The following is a 13,785-nucleotide window of genomic DNA, read 5'->3' on the forward strand; positions in this document are numbered from 1 at the left end:
CCACTTTACCACTGCAATATTTACTATAAGAAGCTGTAAGCCTTTTGTAATGAGGTACATTACACGTGGGATGCCCCTCAGCCCTTCCATCTGTCGGTAAAATAATTATAAAGCATGTTAGACCGAGTGAAGAGCTGAAGCTTTAAGTAGAACCTGTAACAGTACAGGCAGTTAGTGCCGTTAATTTGAGCAAACATCACAGATCCTGCTGATCAAACAGGAAGCTCAATAACAAGGCAGCTGCTACTCCCCACTGTTTGAGCTCCAAGCAGTGCCCCACTGTATGATGGTATTTCCTCCTATTTTTCCTACTCTGTTTTGTATTCTATTTTCTTTAATACATCTGTATTCTATTTTCTTTATTAAGGAAAACATGGGGTAGTTATTATAAAAGCTACCAAAAACAAGACATACAGTACATGTCCCTGCTGCAGTCTTTTCAATGTTTTGAATTTGTTTTTAAATTAAAGTATTGGGAAACTATGGCCCTGCATAACATAGTTAAAGTACTAAAGGTGCCTGATTCTTTTTTGTTTTTACATATTTTTTATTTTCCTTATTCACACCATGCGATAGCTCGTTTGAAAGTGGCACTGTTAAAAATAAATCATTAGCTCAACTTTTAGAAATCTATTTTTGTTTCCAAACCCTAGCTCAACACCAACATTAAGTAAGTTGTTGTTAAGGTAATGTTCTAATCTTTTGCCTTAACCTACCACAAGCTGCTTTTAGCTTAGCTTACTTATGCATGCTCTGTTCAAAGGTAAAGTATTTCACCTACCAGGACCAAGTTCAAAAAATGTTATATTTCATTTGTTTAAAAGAAGGTGTAAAAATGTCACATAACGGTTTTACCGGGGGTTATGTGTCGGACTATTTATTGGCTGAGCACAGTTTTATTACCATTTATTGTCCAACTGTTCCTTTTTAAAAATCTATTAACTGTTTATGGGAAAACAGTGAGGTAGAGGCAGAGGTAACAACCAAAGCTGGCCCATATATCAGGAAATATACAGCACTGTATGTTCTCTCTCATGCTGTCTCTCACCCAGTTTGATTTCAGAACAACCAGTTGAAGACACTGGTTTGCTGGGCGCTTGGGTTGTTGAATTTCTGATCTTTTGTCAGTTTGTTGACATTTATTGCAGGTTGTGATATCATTATGTTGAGTATGTGATTTATATTGTAACATTTGTTGCATAACTCTAGTAACAACATTGTCAGTTAGTCTGTAAATACTGTGGGAATGATTCATCTACAGTTACTTGGAAATATGACATCTTGAAGCTTTGGCAATGATTTAGTCAACTCAATGATACTTAAACATGCAGAAGGACACATTACAATAGGAGACAGAATTGGGAGGTTAAGGGCAGTGACTTTATCTGAAGTACAGTAGATCTTATCTACACAATTTTCCAGAACCACCTCATTTGTTCTTCTATTACTGTCAGTAGATTGTTCTCCCTGAAACGACTTGCTGAAAACACGATAGTGCCAAATGTAATCTAAAGTATTTTAATAGCCATTATGAAACAATAGCTGTCTGGCTCACACCTCTGGTACTCAAATGTTACTTTACTGCTAATGCACCAGTGTAATGAAATACAGATGGACCCTGTGCTTCTTTCCACTTGGACACAGGCGCTTCTTTTGTCTTTTTGAAAATAAAGGCAGAACATGATCATCAATTTAATTTGTTGATTAGTGTAACTGTTTTCTTAAACTTAGAAACTGTGTTTTTCTACAGAAAATATCAAAAACTTGTTGTGAAACAGCAATGTTTTGGCTTCACTCTGGGGAAAGCCCACTTGTTTAGTGAGCTGGGTGCCAGCTTTGGGCTCGGTCTTCACCCTTGTTGACATGGAAAATCCCCTCAGTCTCAACCTTCCTGCATGTGAAGACTTTCGCCATCATGACTCAGATTTTCCTCTTTTCCGCTGACTTGTATAAACACACTTGTCACATTTCAGGTTTTCCAACTCTCCACTGGAGGTAGTTCTGTGCTTCTCTTCTGCTGATTCAACAAATGCATTGTTTTTTTCCTTTTCTCCTCTCAGTTTTGGAGAACAAAGCGACAAAGACGGAATGAGGATCTGCTCACTGTTGTGAGTTCTTGGGATGCTCAACCGACCTGTCCGCCATGCTTTTCTAAGGCCTCCAGAAACTAAAGACGGGGTGTCATTGTAAGGTCAGTGGTGCTTTTACATTTTTTTTTTTAAAGGAAACGTGTTTTTAAACTTGAAACTTGAACTTTTTGGCAGTTTTTAGGTGTGATTTATGCAAACATTACCGGATTACTGCAGGAAACTTCTCCCTCAGAAAGCTGCTGCTCTAATTCATGTTAATTCTCTGACATCCCAAACCAAGCATTTCTGGTAGAGACTTTATTGACATTAAAAATAGCCTGCAGCTTGCCATACACGTAACAGTGTGCATCCCATCATGCGTGGATGTTAACACGTTCCTGCTGCATGAGAGTTAGCAGTAGATCTTAATCATGGATAGGGTTTTTCTGTAATTCCAGAGCTGGAAGCGTAACCCTAATCTTTGGCACATTATACAGTAAATCAGTGTGTGGCTAAGTCGGGTCCCTGCCAACTCAATACAGCCATCCCATTTCTGTGGATTTATGACACAACTTACTAGGAGTACATATTTCAATCTCCAAAACTCTCTCCCTCGCTTGTTTTCATTTTGTGTCTGAAAATGATGCGCCACCCCCTGCCAAGTGCTAAAGATTGGCACTAGTTTTATTTAGGAAGTGTTCCTGGACTGCTTTGTGCCTTGGTGGTTTATTTTGGAAGCAAGAAGCTTAAAAGAGTGTCTTGTGGAGGCCAGATTTAGCTCCACTGTCCAGAGGGAGTGATGTCCCCATGCAAAGGCGGTACAGATATTGATGGATGGCCTAGCTTTCTGCCGGCCTCGTGTCCCAGACGTGAAGCGTTGTTATGAAAATATAGAAGGAAGCAGGCTGATGGGCCGCAGAGAGATGGCAGCTCGGCCTTATGATGGATGACCCCCTGCTGGGCTTCCTTCATTGATACACATAAATGAAAATCTTGGCCTTTAAGGAGCAGCTTTAAATGTTCTCCAGCAATTGGCCCACAGACGGAACTCTTAACCTTTTTAGGGAACCTCTGTAGTATAATAAACTTTGTATGACTTATGGGGATAAACCACAACACAGATGCTTCCAACTTACTGCAAAGCCACACTGGAATTACGTTTTGTAACTGGAGTTTTATATTCATTCCTTTTCTTTGGGCTATCATACAGACACACTAAATTGTCATTTCACTTTGCTGCTTCAGCCTGTAAATCAACTTGCTCTAAAGGGGCTGAGTCATGTTAGGCCCCCCTCTGGCCTATAAAGTGGCAGTGTTAATGGTGGCATTCACAGAGGTGATTTGCAGCCTGCTCCTTTATCCCAGCACTGGTGGCCTCGGGCCGGCTGATTGATGGTGTTTGTTTGGCCATTCTTGGACTCTTTACTCAGAGTGGTTTCTGTGGCTTTGGCTGCAGCCGAACGGAACTTCACTTGTGGCATTTTCAGTGTTCTCCAGACCTCCCATTAAGACCGACGTGACCAAGAATGACCTTGAACTCCTTCTCCTACGTCTTGTTGCTTGAAGGACAAACTTTGTGCCCACCAGTGTGACCTAGTTATAGCAACAGGGAGAGAGAGGGAGTAGTAAAGAGAAAGGGAAAGATCTGTGTGTGTAAGGCTATGTCAGGACATAGCCTACTTCTCGTACCCTACTTTACCCCTCTCTTCAGTTGGAGTTGAGCTCCGACTGCATCATGTTGTTTCTTTTATTTTAAATCATTTTGGCCAGATGGTGGATTACAGGTCAATGTAAAAGCTAAATGCTGCCACTGTTACAGGAAAGTGCACTTCTGGAAGCTGATCCATGAGTTACCCAGGATGTTATTAACCCTAAATATTCCGTTAAAGATGTTGCAAATCCAAGGTTTAACCAGGGCAAAAATAATGCATGTACATTCCAAGTTGTTTGAAATTAAGGCCTTTTGGCTGCACCTCATAGTTGTTTGATATGTCTTTTGGAATTGAACCCTTGGACTAGGGTTATTACCATAAACTCCACCGACCACAAGGGTCAACACATCAACCAGGACTAAAATCTTAAGATTAACAACTGAAAGTTCAGTATATCCTTGAGTATTGTATGAGTTTTGTTTGTTTCTTTTCTTTTAAGGGACAGAGTTGAGACTGGTGTACACTATTTGTAACCATTATGTTCTATTTAACATTGTCTGACGTTTTAAAGACCTTGAACACTGTACTGTATCTCTGTGTCAAACATCCAGCTCTGCCTCTTGAGGCGTTGCGGTCCTCTCTTGTCTTTGCTTTTATGGAGCTGCCAGTGTTAGGTTTACCTCCTTTAATTCGGATTGATGGCTTATTTAACTAAGAATTTGCTCAGTAACTAAAAGAGCTTTGTTTCTGCCCATCTGCATTTTAGATCAGATTGACAGATGAGAAGCAGGACTAGTGTTTGATGACGTTTCACCTTCTGCACCCAAAGTTTTGTTTCCTCCTTCACTTGAAACTTCTTTTGTTTTTGTCTTTTTTGCACTTTGTTGAAGATTTAATTTTGACTGATGAAAAGGCTGTTATCCAGAATGGAATCTGTGGCTAAGTCAGACTTTTTTAAAGTGAGATGATATCCTCGTGCGGTCCTGCTTTCTTTTTACTTTTCATTCCTTTCTTCTTGAAATAGGGAGGGAAAATAAAAAGGTCTTTAACTGACAGCTTGCCTTTCCCTGGCTTCCCCGTTTCTTTCTCCCTTCTCTTCTTTCTACTGGGTGACAAAGGCAGCGGAGGACTTTGCAGAGTGTAGTTTCTTTGGTCAAAGGAAATGGTAGAGGAGGAGTGGAGCAGGGAAAGAGGAGGTGTATCTGTCGGAGAGGCTGTGCTGAGAGGAGGAGGAGGGGAGCAATAGAGAGAGGAAGGGGAGGGGACTGTGCTCCCATTCACATTTGGCTTGAGAAAGAGCCAGGGGGTTAGAGTAGTTTTCCTCTGGAGGGCTGGTCAGAAACGGAGCCAAACAGGAGAACAGGAACACAGTTGAGAGACGGAGCTGAGGCTGGATGATAAGGAGGAGACACCAGAGCAGACATGCAGGGGACAAACAGGGGTAAGAAACTCTTAGGAGGTGGGCGTTGGAAAAAAAAGGAAGTTTACTAACTGTGGCAATAAAGGTGACACAAATGTTTGGTGATAGCATGTGGTTCACTCACAGTTTGACTTATACAGTCACTGTGAAAGATTGATTTGCTATTTGATGTGTAAATGTTCTTGTGCAGGTGTGTTCCCCTGCAAATGATCAAAGTTGCATCTATTGGAATCATTAAATGGCGAATATTCTTCATCCTAAATTGTGAAAGAATTTACTTAAATTTAAAAACATTTGCGACTGTAAATCAACCAAAACACGTTTAGTTTATTTCATTAACTTAAAGAAAAGAATCATCTCATTAAGTTAATTGATAATGGAAAATGATTGTTAGTTGCAGGATGTACCATGTTTGAAAGCCACAGTTTACTCCCACTCTACTGTTTTATTGCTCATTACAAGGAAAAGTGTGTGTGTGTGTGTGTGTGTGTGTGTGTGTGTGTGTGTGTGTGTGTGTGTGTGTGTGTGTGTGTGTGTGTGTGTGTGTGTGTGTGTGTGTGTGTGTGTGTGTGTGTGTGTGTGTGTGTGTGTGTGTGTGTGTGTGTGTGTGTGTGTGTGTGTGTGTGTGTGTGTGTGTGTGTGCTCTCTTTCAGTGCAGTATGATCATTGACAGGGTCAGTGCACTAATCAAACAAGCCTGTAGGCCCCTCATGAGAGCATCATTTCAGCAATAACAAATAGTTTAATAATTGGTTCGGCGATTTACAAAAGTAAAGGCCAAGTTTTGACGATTCATTTTAAAGGTAATTTACAAAGCAAAAATGGCAGCCACTCAAATGTGAGGATCTTAAATGGAATATCTTGGGGTAATTTGAACAAGTCACCAACTTTTCTCTGACATTTTGTAGACTAAACAGTTCATCAACAGTAAACATGCTCTGGCTCTGTTTAGAACATTAACATTTGGCCTGGTGACTGTAGTGTCTGCCAGGGCTGCGAGGTGTCGCCCGTGGAAAGGTAGGTTGTCTACGAAACTAAAATAACTTTGTTACACTTTCCCTCTCTGTCCCAGTTTTTCAACAGAGGGGGAAGAATAAGGAGATGGGAGGGGGTGAGATTCAGAAGTTTGGCCAGAGAGATGGAGGGTGGAGGAGGGGATATCCAGACTCATTTGTTTGTTCCCTCATGCAGCAGACGCTCCCTGCTGAAAACTGAGACCCTTCTCCCTCCTTCCAATCTGCCTCTTTACTTCTTTCTGTCTTCCTCCAGTCAGAGGTGGTATTAGTATTAAAAGGGTTTATTTTCTTCCCCTCTAATCCCAACACTTCACCCGGTGTGGGGAATATTTTTGGACTCACCTCTGAGGCAGTAGATGTGTGTTTATGGCGTGGTGCTAGCAACAAAGACGGGTTTAGAGCAATGCTTATTCAGTTTGTCTCAAAGCAGGTTTGTGTGCCGTTGCAGGGCAGGGCCATTGAGCCGGGTATACTGTACCTTTGTAATACGGCCTCTATAAAAAGGCTTTTATACTGTTTGCTTCTCGGATTGCCAATCTCAGACGGTAGGTTGTCCAGCATGCCAATGAATGCCATCAGGATTTATTCAGACTCACTGCTGTATTTGTTATGAAATGCACAGCATGGATTGGATTGACCTGGCTGTCGGCCTGAAGACTCCAATTCACATTTCCTAGCAATATGAGATGTTGTAGATGGAAATCTCAGCAACAATATTGAAATGTATTGACCTCAAGACATGGATTTTAATGTCCTGTTATGTTTCACCACAGAAATAAGATGTATTCAAAGTAAGGGTGCATTTTGATCACCTCATTTTTGTTAGCAAAGAGCAATTTGCAAAACATTCAGGGAGTTATTTTAGAAGATAACTGGACTCCTTTTGATTTAAGTTTTCAAAATCTCAGCTCTTAAAAGTTACTATGGCAATATGCACCAATTGCAGGTGTGTTTTGGGAACCCCCCCTTAACCATTTTTTGGAAGTTTGATCTTCTCTAAGGTATATATTTAAAAGCAAATGTGGTTTTGACCAAATTAACACAATTTATACAGCGAGATAAAACAAGGAACCCAAGTGTGTAGCCGGCAATGTGCGATAGCTTTTAGTTTGAAAGGCTTTGATCCATACAGCTTTCTGCAGTGCAATCACAATTTTATAAAATTGCAGCAATTGCAGATTCTCTCTCTGCTGCTTTTCTATATGTAAGTGCTGAAAGATTGGAGATGAAACTGATGCTTTGGCGTGACAGCAGATCCCCAGAGCTGCTGCTGCAGGCTGCTGCATGGAAGAATGCTTGTTGCATGAGACATCCTTAATCTCTTCTCCCAAGCAAGTGGCTCTGCTGATGATTTCACATAAACACAGTGGCTGTAGAGGGGCCATGTCCTCACACTGACCAGCCCCAAGTCTGGCCATGTTTAGTCCTAACTCTCATTAGCCGCTGTGCCCGCACATTCCTCCTGCAGGAGGAGGGACGGGGTCTGTCTGTCTGCCCGACTGAGGGGCTTTAAAACCTTCAAGGGCTTTCCCAGACAAAAACAGTCAGTCAGCTGACACTGCAGACATCATGAGGCTGGTGAAAATCAAGTTTGCGTGCCACGCAGTTTTGTTTCAGCTTGCTATGTGAGGTGTACATTTTGTACTAAAATGATAAGTTGGATAACTCATTTGAATATAATCTCGCTGAGAGAAGAGTTTTTAACTTGCTGTGGTATTGGCCATTCCCACTCATATTTAAATGTGTATTTGTCATGAATAAATAAACAGAAAATAAAACAAAAGAAACATAAATACTGCCATTTATGAAGCAAAATGCAAAGCATTTTTCAATTCCTGCTTCTCAAATGTGAGGATTTGCAGCTGTTCTTCTTCATGTATCATTGTAACATTTCTCAAGCAACACAGCATATCCTTTTTTGAGAATAACCCTAAATATTAACTTAAATTAATAGATAATGAAACAAGTTAGTTGCAGGATACTACAAATCAGATGATATCACTGCCATCTCCACTCCCCCCCTATCTAGGTGTGATGGATTGATCCAGCAGTCATTAGTTGTTACTGTGCATTTATCTTCCGTTAGAGGCACTGGGAGCGTATGGAAGATCCTGGAAGAAAGCTATAGAAAGACTGAAAGCTTTAAGATGCTAAGGAGGGGTCCTGGCCTCCCTGTCAGCCCTCTGACCCCCTCCCCTCTTCTCGCCCACTTCTAATGTTTAAGGCCTCGGTCACCATGACAACATAAAGGAGACCAGGACCGCATGATCATGACGGGGGCTTTAAAAACTGTTTGAGACCACTCCGCTTTTCTCAGTAGAGACCCCTGCATACTTTCAGTCATCTCGAGCCACAGGGATTAGAGCTTATTCACTTCTCTTGAGAGAGTTAGAGGGAAACAACGAGATAGACAACCCTAAGCTTTAACACACTCCTGAGAAGATTGAATTGACTTATTATGATGGTTAGTTTTTACGAACCAACCACCAAAAGTTTGAGTAATTCTTGGCGCACTATTAGTGTGGCAAACCGTGTTTGTAAACCAACAGCTTGTTGTTTGAGGAACAAAAGCTAACTGCCTTTTCAGACATGGATCATCTTTAATTGAGGATTATATGTAATAAATATCGTCATAGACTAATTAGCTTTTCTGGGTCTATAGTGAAATCACATTAGATTAACACACGCACCGCTTATCAGGCACCTCCTGCTGCCGTTAACGTATTTCAGTATTTGAATAATGCAGTATGAATCTTTACTGGCACACTGACACACATTTCACACTCCGTTGTATGTGCGGATGCACCACAGAGATTAAATGGAGAATTTAGATTGCATACAAAGTATAACAATAAGAAGGATACATTTCAAATAAATATGTTTATATAATACACATTTACAGTAAAAAGGAGTGTGTTTTCTTACAAATAGGAATAAAACAGTACAAATACCTTACTAAAGAAAATACAAATAAAAGTGCATTCAGTTTTTATTTTTGACTAGATTTTAGATCATTTCCTGCCATACATACATTTAAATGTCTGATTATAGTACAGTAATACACCAGGGTTGTACTGAACTTTTAAAGCAGTACCACCTTCGTGACAGAAATATTGGAACTAACGCTACACGCTACATTACATTGACTAAAACACTTTTTCATAGTGTTTACATGTCACACATTACAAGATGTCTGGTCCAGATTTGTCTCATTCATTTGTCTAATTCAGTCATTATTAGTGTAAGTACGGATCAGCCCGCCATTGAGTAAGCTAATTAACGCGTAGTAATCAGTGTTCATTCGCAGTGGAAGCCTTGGAGGACTCTGTAAACTTGGCTGGTTGTTAGAGGACTTGGCATGGCTCTCTCCCGGCAGGTGCAGTGTAGTAGTGTGTCTGACCAGCATGCCTGCTGTCACCCTCATTTCACCTCATTAGCGAACATGGACTGTGTTCTCCAGGTGAAGAGCGTTACAGAGTAAGTGAAACACAATGCAAAGTTATAGGACTTTTCCTATGTAATGTGTAGAGTGACGTATAGTAGTGAAAAATCTTGCCATACTTTAAATGCTTGTGACTTGCCAGACAAGACTGAAACCCAAGAACAGGACGCACCCATCAGTCGGATATCCTCATACTCTGTGACTCACTGTAGAGCAGGAGAGGCTCTGCTGTTTGGTGTGTAGTCCATTGTGCACTATGACCTCATCATCATGCGTCCTGTTGGCTCATTGTTCTCCTCACAACATTCAGCTGTTCACCATCCACAAGACAAAATGATGTCATAGTCATAGGTATGCGCCTGTTAATAGTGTCAATATTTACCAGCAGTCCTGTGGTAGTGAGCGAGTGAACAGTAAGTGCTTGTGCCTCCTACATTTAATTATTTAACAGAACTTCGTACTTTAAGATTAAGTCAGGAAGTAATTACAAATATTTCCTCTTACAGGTACTGCTTTTTATCAATCTAAAATAGTTTTGGTGTGACTGGCTGAGGGTTGGCTAGAAATCATGACCGTGAAGATATCCACAAACCTTGTTGTGAACAATTTCATTTCGGAATTTTCTTTCTAACATATCACTGCACAGAAGTGTCCATCCCCTCATGGACGAATGACTCGGATCTAAATTATTAGAAAGCACCACAAGAGGAACAAATATGTATTCTGATATTGGTGTGAATGGTCCCTTTAAGCACCAGTATCACAGCCAGTTTAAGCTGCCTCCTATTCTCTGTGTGTATTATCCATAGTTATGAACTTTAAGGTTGTTACTAAGGCTGATAAGATGTGTGCAGACAGTAGCCTTTGTTGCTGTCAGGGAGAAATGCCAGCATGTTAGGAGCCCTTTTAATGTCTCAAATGAGAAGAGACCCTTTTCTTCTGCTGCCTCATGCCTCGCAAGCCTAATGCCTCAAGCCCTGTTAGTGCTGCTTGAATGGCTTCATGAATGGCCTGTCCTGTTTCTCTGTGTGTGGGCCACCATGGACTTGTGGGGCATTTGTATGCTTCAGTCTGCTGTATATCATCTCTGTTTTGCCTTTGTAGACATTCCTTATAAGCACCCTGGTATGGAGATTAAACAGCTAAAATGTGACCCTATTAGTATCTGGGAGGAAAAACATGCCAGTTTAACCAGTATTTACTTTCCTAGATGAGGTATAGCAACCGATGGGGCAGTTGTGTGTCAGCAATTGCAAAAACATACAATTAGGAAAGTATTTCAATACCAAGTCAATGATCATTCATCAGAGGTGTGCCGATTGCTCATGAAGTTTTGAGACATGACTTGTCCTTTTCCCGCACCTGAGCCCTCTTTTCTATGACTTGTTCTTAAGAGACTGAGACCGAAGAGTAGCCTAGGAGTTGTCCTGAATCACCTGACTGGACCTGCTCTTACAAGAGATCTAACTTCTTCTTATGTAAAGAAAGAATTTTGACTTGCAATTAGACTGAAGTTGAAATGGTGATGAATGACTTGATATTTATCATAACAAGACATATTGCAATAGTGAAACATTGCTTTTGTAAGACTTGAGACTGGACTTTGACTTGTTTTGCAGGAATTCTGACTTGCTATACGACTTGAGATGTGACTTGAACGTTTCTCTAACAATGTATTACTTGCTTTTGATGCCTAAAGACTCATATGCTCTTAAGGAATGAAGACATGCTTTTAAAAAACTTGACAGGGTTTTATTTTGAATGACTTTTTTTGTTAGACTTGAGACTTTCTATTAGTATTACCAGACTTAACATAGAGTTCTACTAACTGTTTGAACATGTATTAAACCGATTTGTGAGACTCACTCTGTCATGTTTCCCTCTCAGAGCGAGTGAGCTGCCACCATGGCCATGGTTCAGGCTCTGCCCCTATCTGCTGAGTCACACAATCCAGGACTCAGTGGAGGCCCCCGCAGAAGACACGCCTCCGGCTCTTCACCCCCCATCAACGCGCAACCCTCTGCTCTGGATTCTATGGGTTCTGTCAGCAGCCTAATCACCTCCCGCCCCGGACACTACCAGGACCATCGATCTGTGGGTGAGCTGGGAGCCAGGATCCGGCGGTCCACACCAGGTGCTGCCTGCCTGGGCTCTGAGTCGCCCCCAGACTCTTTAATACAGCACTGCATCGAGAAGGAAAGCTCCATGATGTCCAGCAGGGGGCTGGAGAAGGAGAGTGGGGGGAACTTCACTTATCTGAATGAGGACTTTATAGGCGACTGGAATGACAACCGTGTAACATGTGGGAGTCCAGGAAGTGACGCATACGAGAGTAAAGGATCAGGGTTGAATGGGAACATGGGAGGGCCTCCTCCTAAGCTGATCCCTGTGTCAGGGAAACTTGAGAAGGTGAGTCTTTGAATAAATTGAATTTCAGTTAACGGATCAAATCTTTGATAACAGTATATTTGTTGGGCCTAATAAACTTGCAACTCAGTGCAAATCTATTTTTGTAGAATTTCTGTTCGCGTTCGAAACATTTTAGACATAGAATAACTAGTAAGGAATGCAAACATACCATACTGCAATACAATCCCATACATTAACTTACAACGTTGACTACAGCGGCCAGACCAGATATTCTGTGTTTCCGTGTGTTAACTGTTTAGCATTAGAATTAAGCACTGTGTTCCTCCTCCAGAACATGGAGAAAGCAGTGCTGCGGCCCACTGCCTTCAAACCCGTCATTCCAAAGAGCCGTACCTCCATGCAGTACCTCTCGCCCCGCCACTCTGCCAACACATCCGAGAGCCAAAACAACCTGAACCTGCTGAGCCCTTCACACACAGAGGTGTCGCCCTCGGAGAAAAGCAGCTCGCACAGCAGGACCCGTAACAGCGGAGGCAGCAGCCATTCCTGCCAACTGACCGACTCCGGGCGCAACTCCCTCTCCAGCCTCCCCCCTTACAGCGGCGGCTACAGCCTGGCATCAGGAGAGGCCTCTGTCGGCCACCTGGAGCCCATGAAGAGCGCTCCACCTGTCAGCGCACACGGACACTCCAACTCAGACAGCGGCCGCTCATCCTCCAGTAAGAGCACGGGCTCGGGCTCCATAAGTGGCCGGGGCCAGCCTCTGTCTGACAGCGGGTCCAGCGGGCGCTCTCCCGGCCCGGTGGAAGGGTACGAGGGGGTTGTGAGGGACCTTGAGGACAAGCTGAGGGAAAGGGAGCTGGAGCTGCATCAACTCAGAGACAACCTGGATGAGAATGAAGCTGCGATCTGTCAGGTTGGTACACAGACTTCATGAGACACTTGGATAGGTGGTTTTCCACAGATAAATGCCCACACTCTCCCTCTGTCCTGTTCCCCAGGAGTTTGCAGAGAAAAAATAAATAAAATCAATTTGTATTAAATGTATGTAGATGGAAAATCCATGCTTTTTTTATATGTCAAAGTTTTTGTTTCATGTTCACTATTTTAATAATGTATTTGAAACTGGACTGGATAGTTTGACACTGTATATAATTGCAAAACTCATCCGTCATAGCGGGTGCTAATGAGTTAGTTTTGTCTGGTTGCAGGTTTATGAAGAGAAGCAGAAGCGCTTTGAGCTGGAGCTGGAGGAGCTGAGGCAGGGCTGTGCCACCAGGATGCAGGTGGCCTCGCAGAAAGCCCAGCGTGCTCAGCAGGTGCTGCAGTTGCAGGTCAGAACCTCTGGGCTAGTCAAAAAGAACCCTGTGTCTGCTCCTAACTTTTCCTAAGAAACAAAACATTAGAAAGGAAAATTCATAAGGCAACAACAACAAGGGGAACACAACTGCACTGACACTAGGCTACGTAAATTACGTGGGTCTGCCATCTTTTTAAATGTTGCTGCCACAAAGAATTGTGGGACAGCATTATCTCCTTTCTGTGGTCCAGTGTACCTTGTGCTAAAGGAGATAAGAAAGGACACATTTAAACACCTTTTCCAGTATTCAGAGAACCGACAGGCATCTTAGGGTCACTTCTGACACTGGCTGTTTCTGGCCGCAGGTTTATCAGCTGCAGCAGGAGAAGAAGAAGCTGCAGGAGGACTTTTCTCAGCTTCTGAAGGAGAGGGAGCAGCTGGAGGAGCGCTGCACCTCCTATGAGCACGATAAGATCCAGCTGGGGCCTCGACTGGAGGAGAGCAAGTGGGAGGTGA

General features: G+C 42.4%; 1 protein-coding gene across 2 annotated transcripts in view; it reads left to right on the forward strand.

The window, feature by feature from the left end:
- The window catches only part of LOC134870790 (leucine zipper putative tumor suppressor 2 homolog), a 28,265-nt gene that overhangs the window by 11,172 nt on the left and 3,308 nt on the right, over window positions 1-13,785 (forward strand). The window contains exons 2-6 of one of the 2 annotated variants that reach the window (XM_063893198.1): window positions 2,061-2,191; window positions 11,487-12,008; window positions 12,301-12,885; window positions 13,181-13,303; window positions 13,635-13,781. In XM_063893198.1, the coding sequence (XP_063749268.1) occupies window positions 11,505-12,008; window positions 12,301-12,885; window positions 13,181-13,303; window positions 13,635-13,781 (1,359 nt within the window). In that variant the 5' untranslated portion in view covers window positions 2,061-2,191; window positions 11,487-11,504. Of the gene's footprint in view, window positions 1-2,060; window positions 2,192-5,014; window positions 5,163-11,486; window positions 12,009-12,300; window positions 12,886-13,180; window positions 13,304-13,634; window positions 13,782-13,785 lie in introns of those variants that run through there. The other variant, XM_063893200.1, reaches the window with a different exon arrangement.

This window comes from Eleginops maclovinus, chromosome 10, assembly GCF_036324505.1.
Source record: "Eleginops maclovinus isolate JMC-PN-2008 ecotype Puerto Natales chromosome 10, JC_Emac_rtc_rv5, whole genome shotgun sequence".
NCBI classification, from domain to species: domain Eukaryota; kingdom Metazoa; phylum Chordata; class Actinopteri; order Perciformes; family Eleginopidae; genus Eleginops; species Eleginops maclovinus.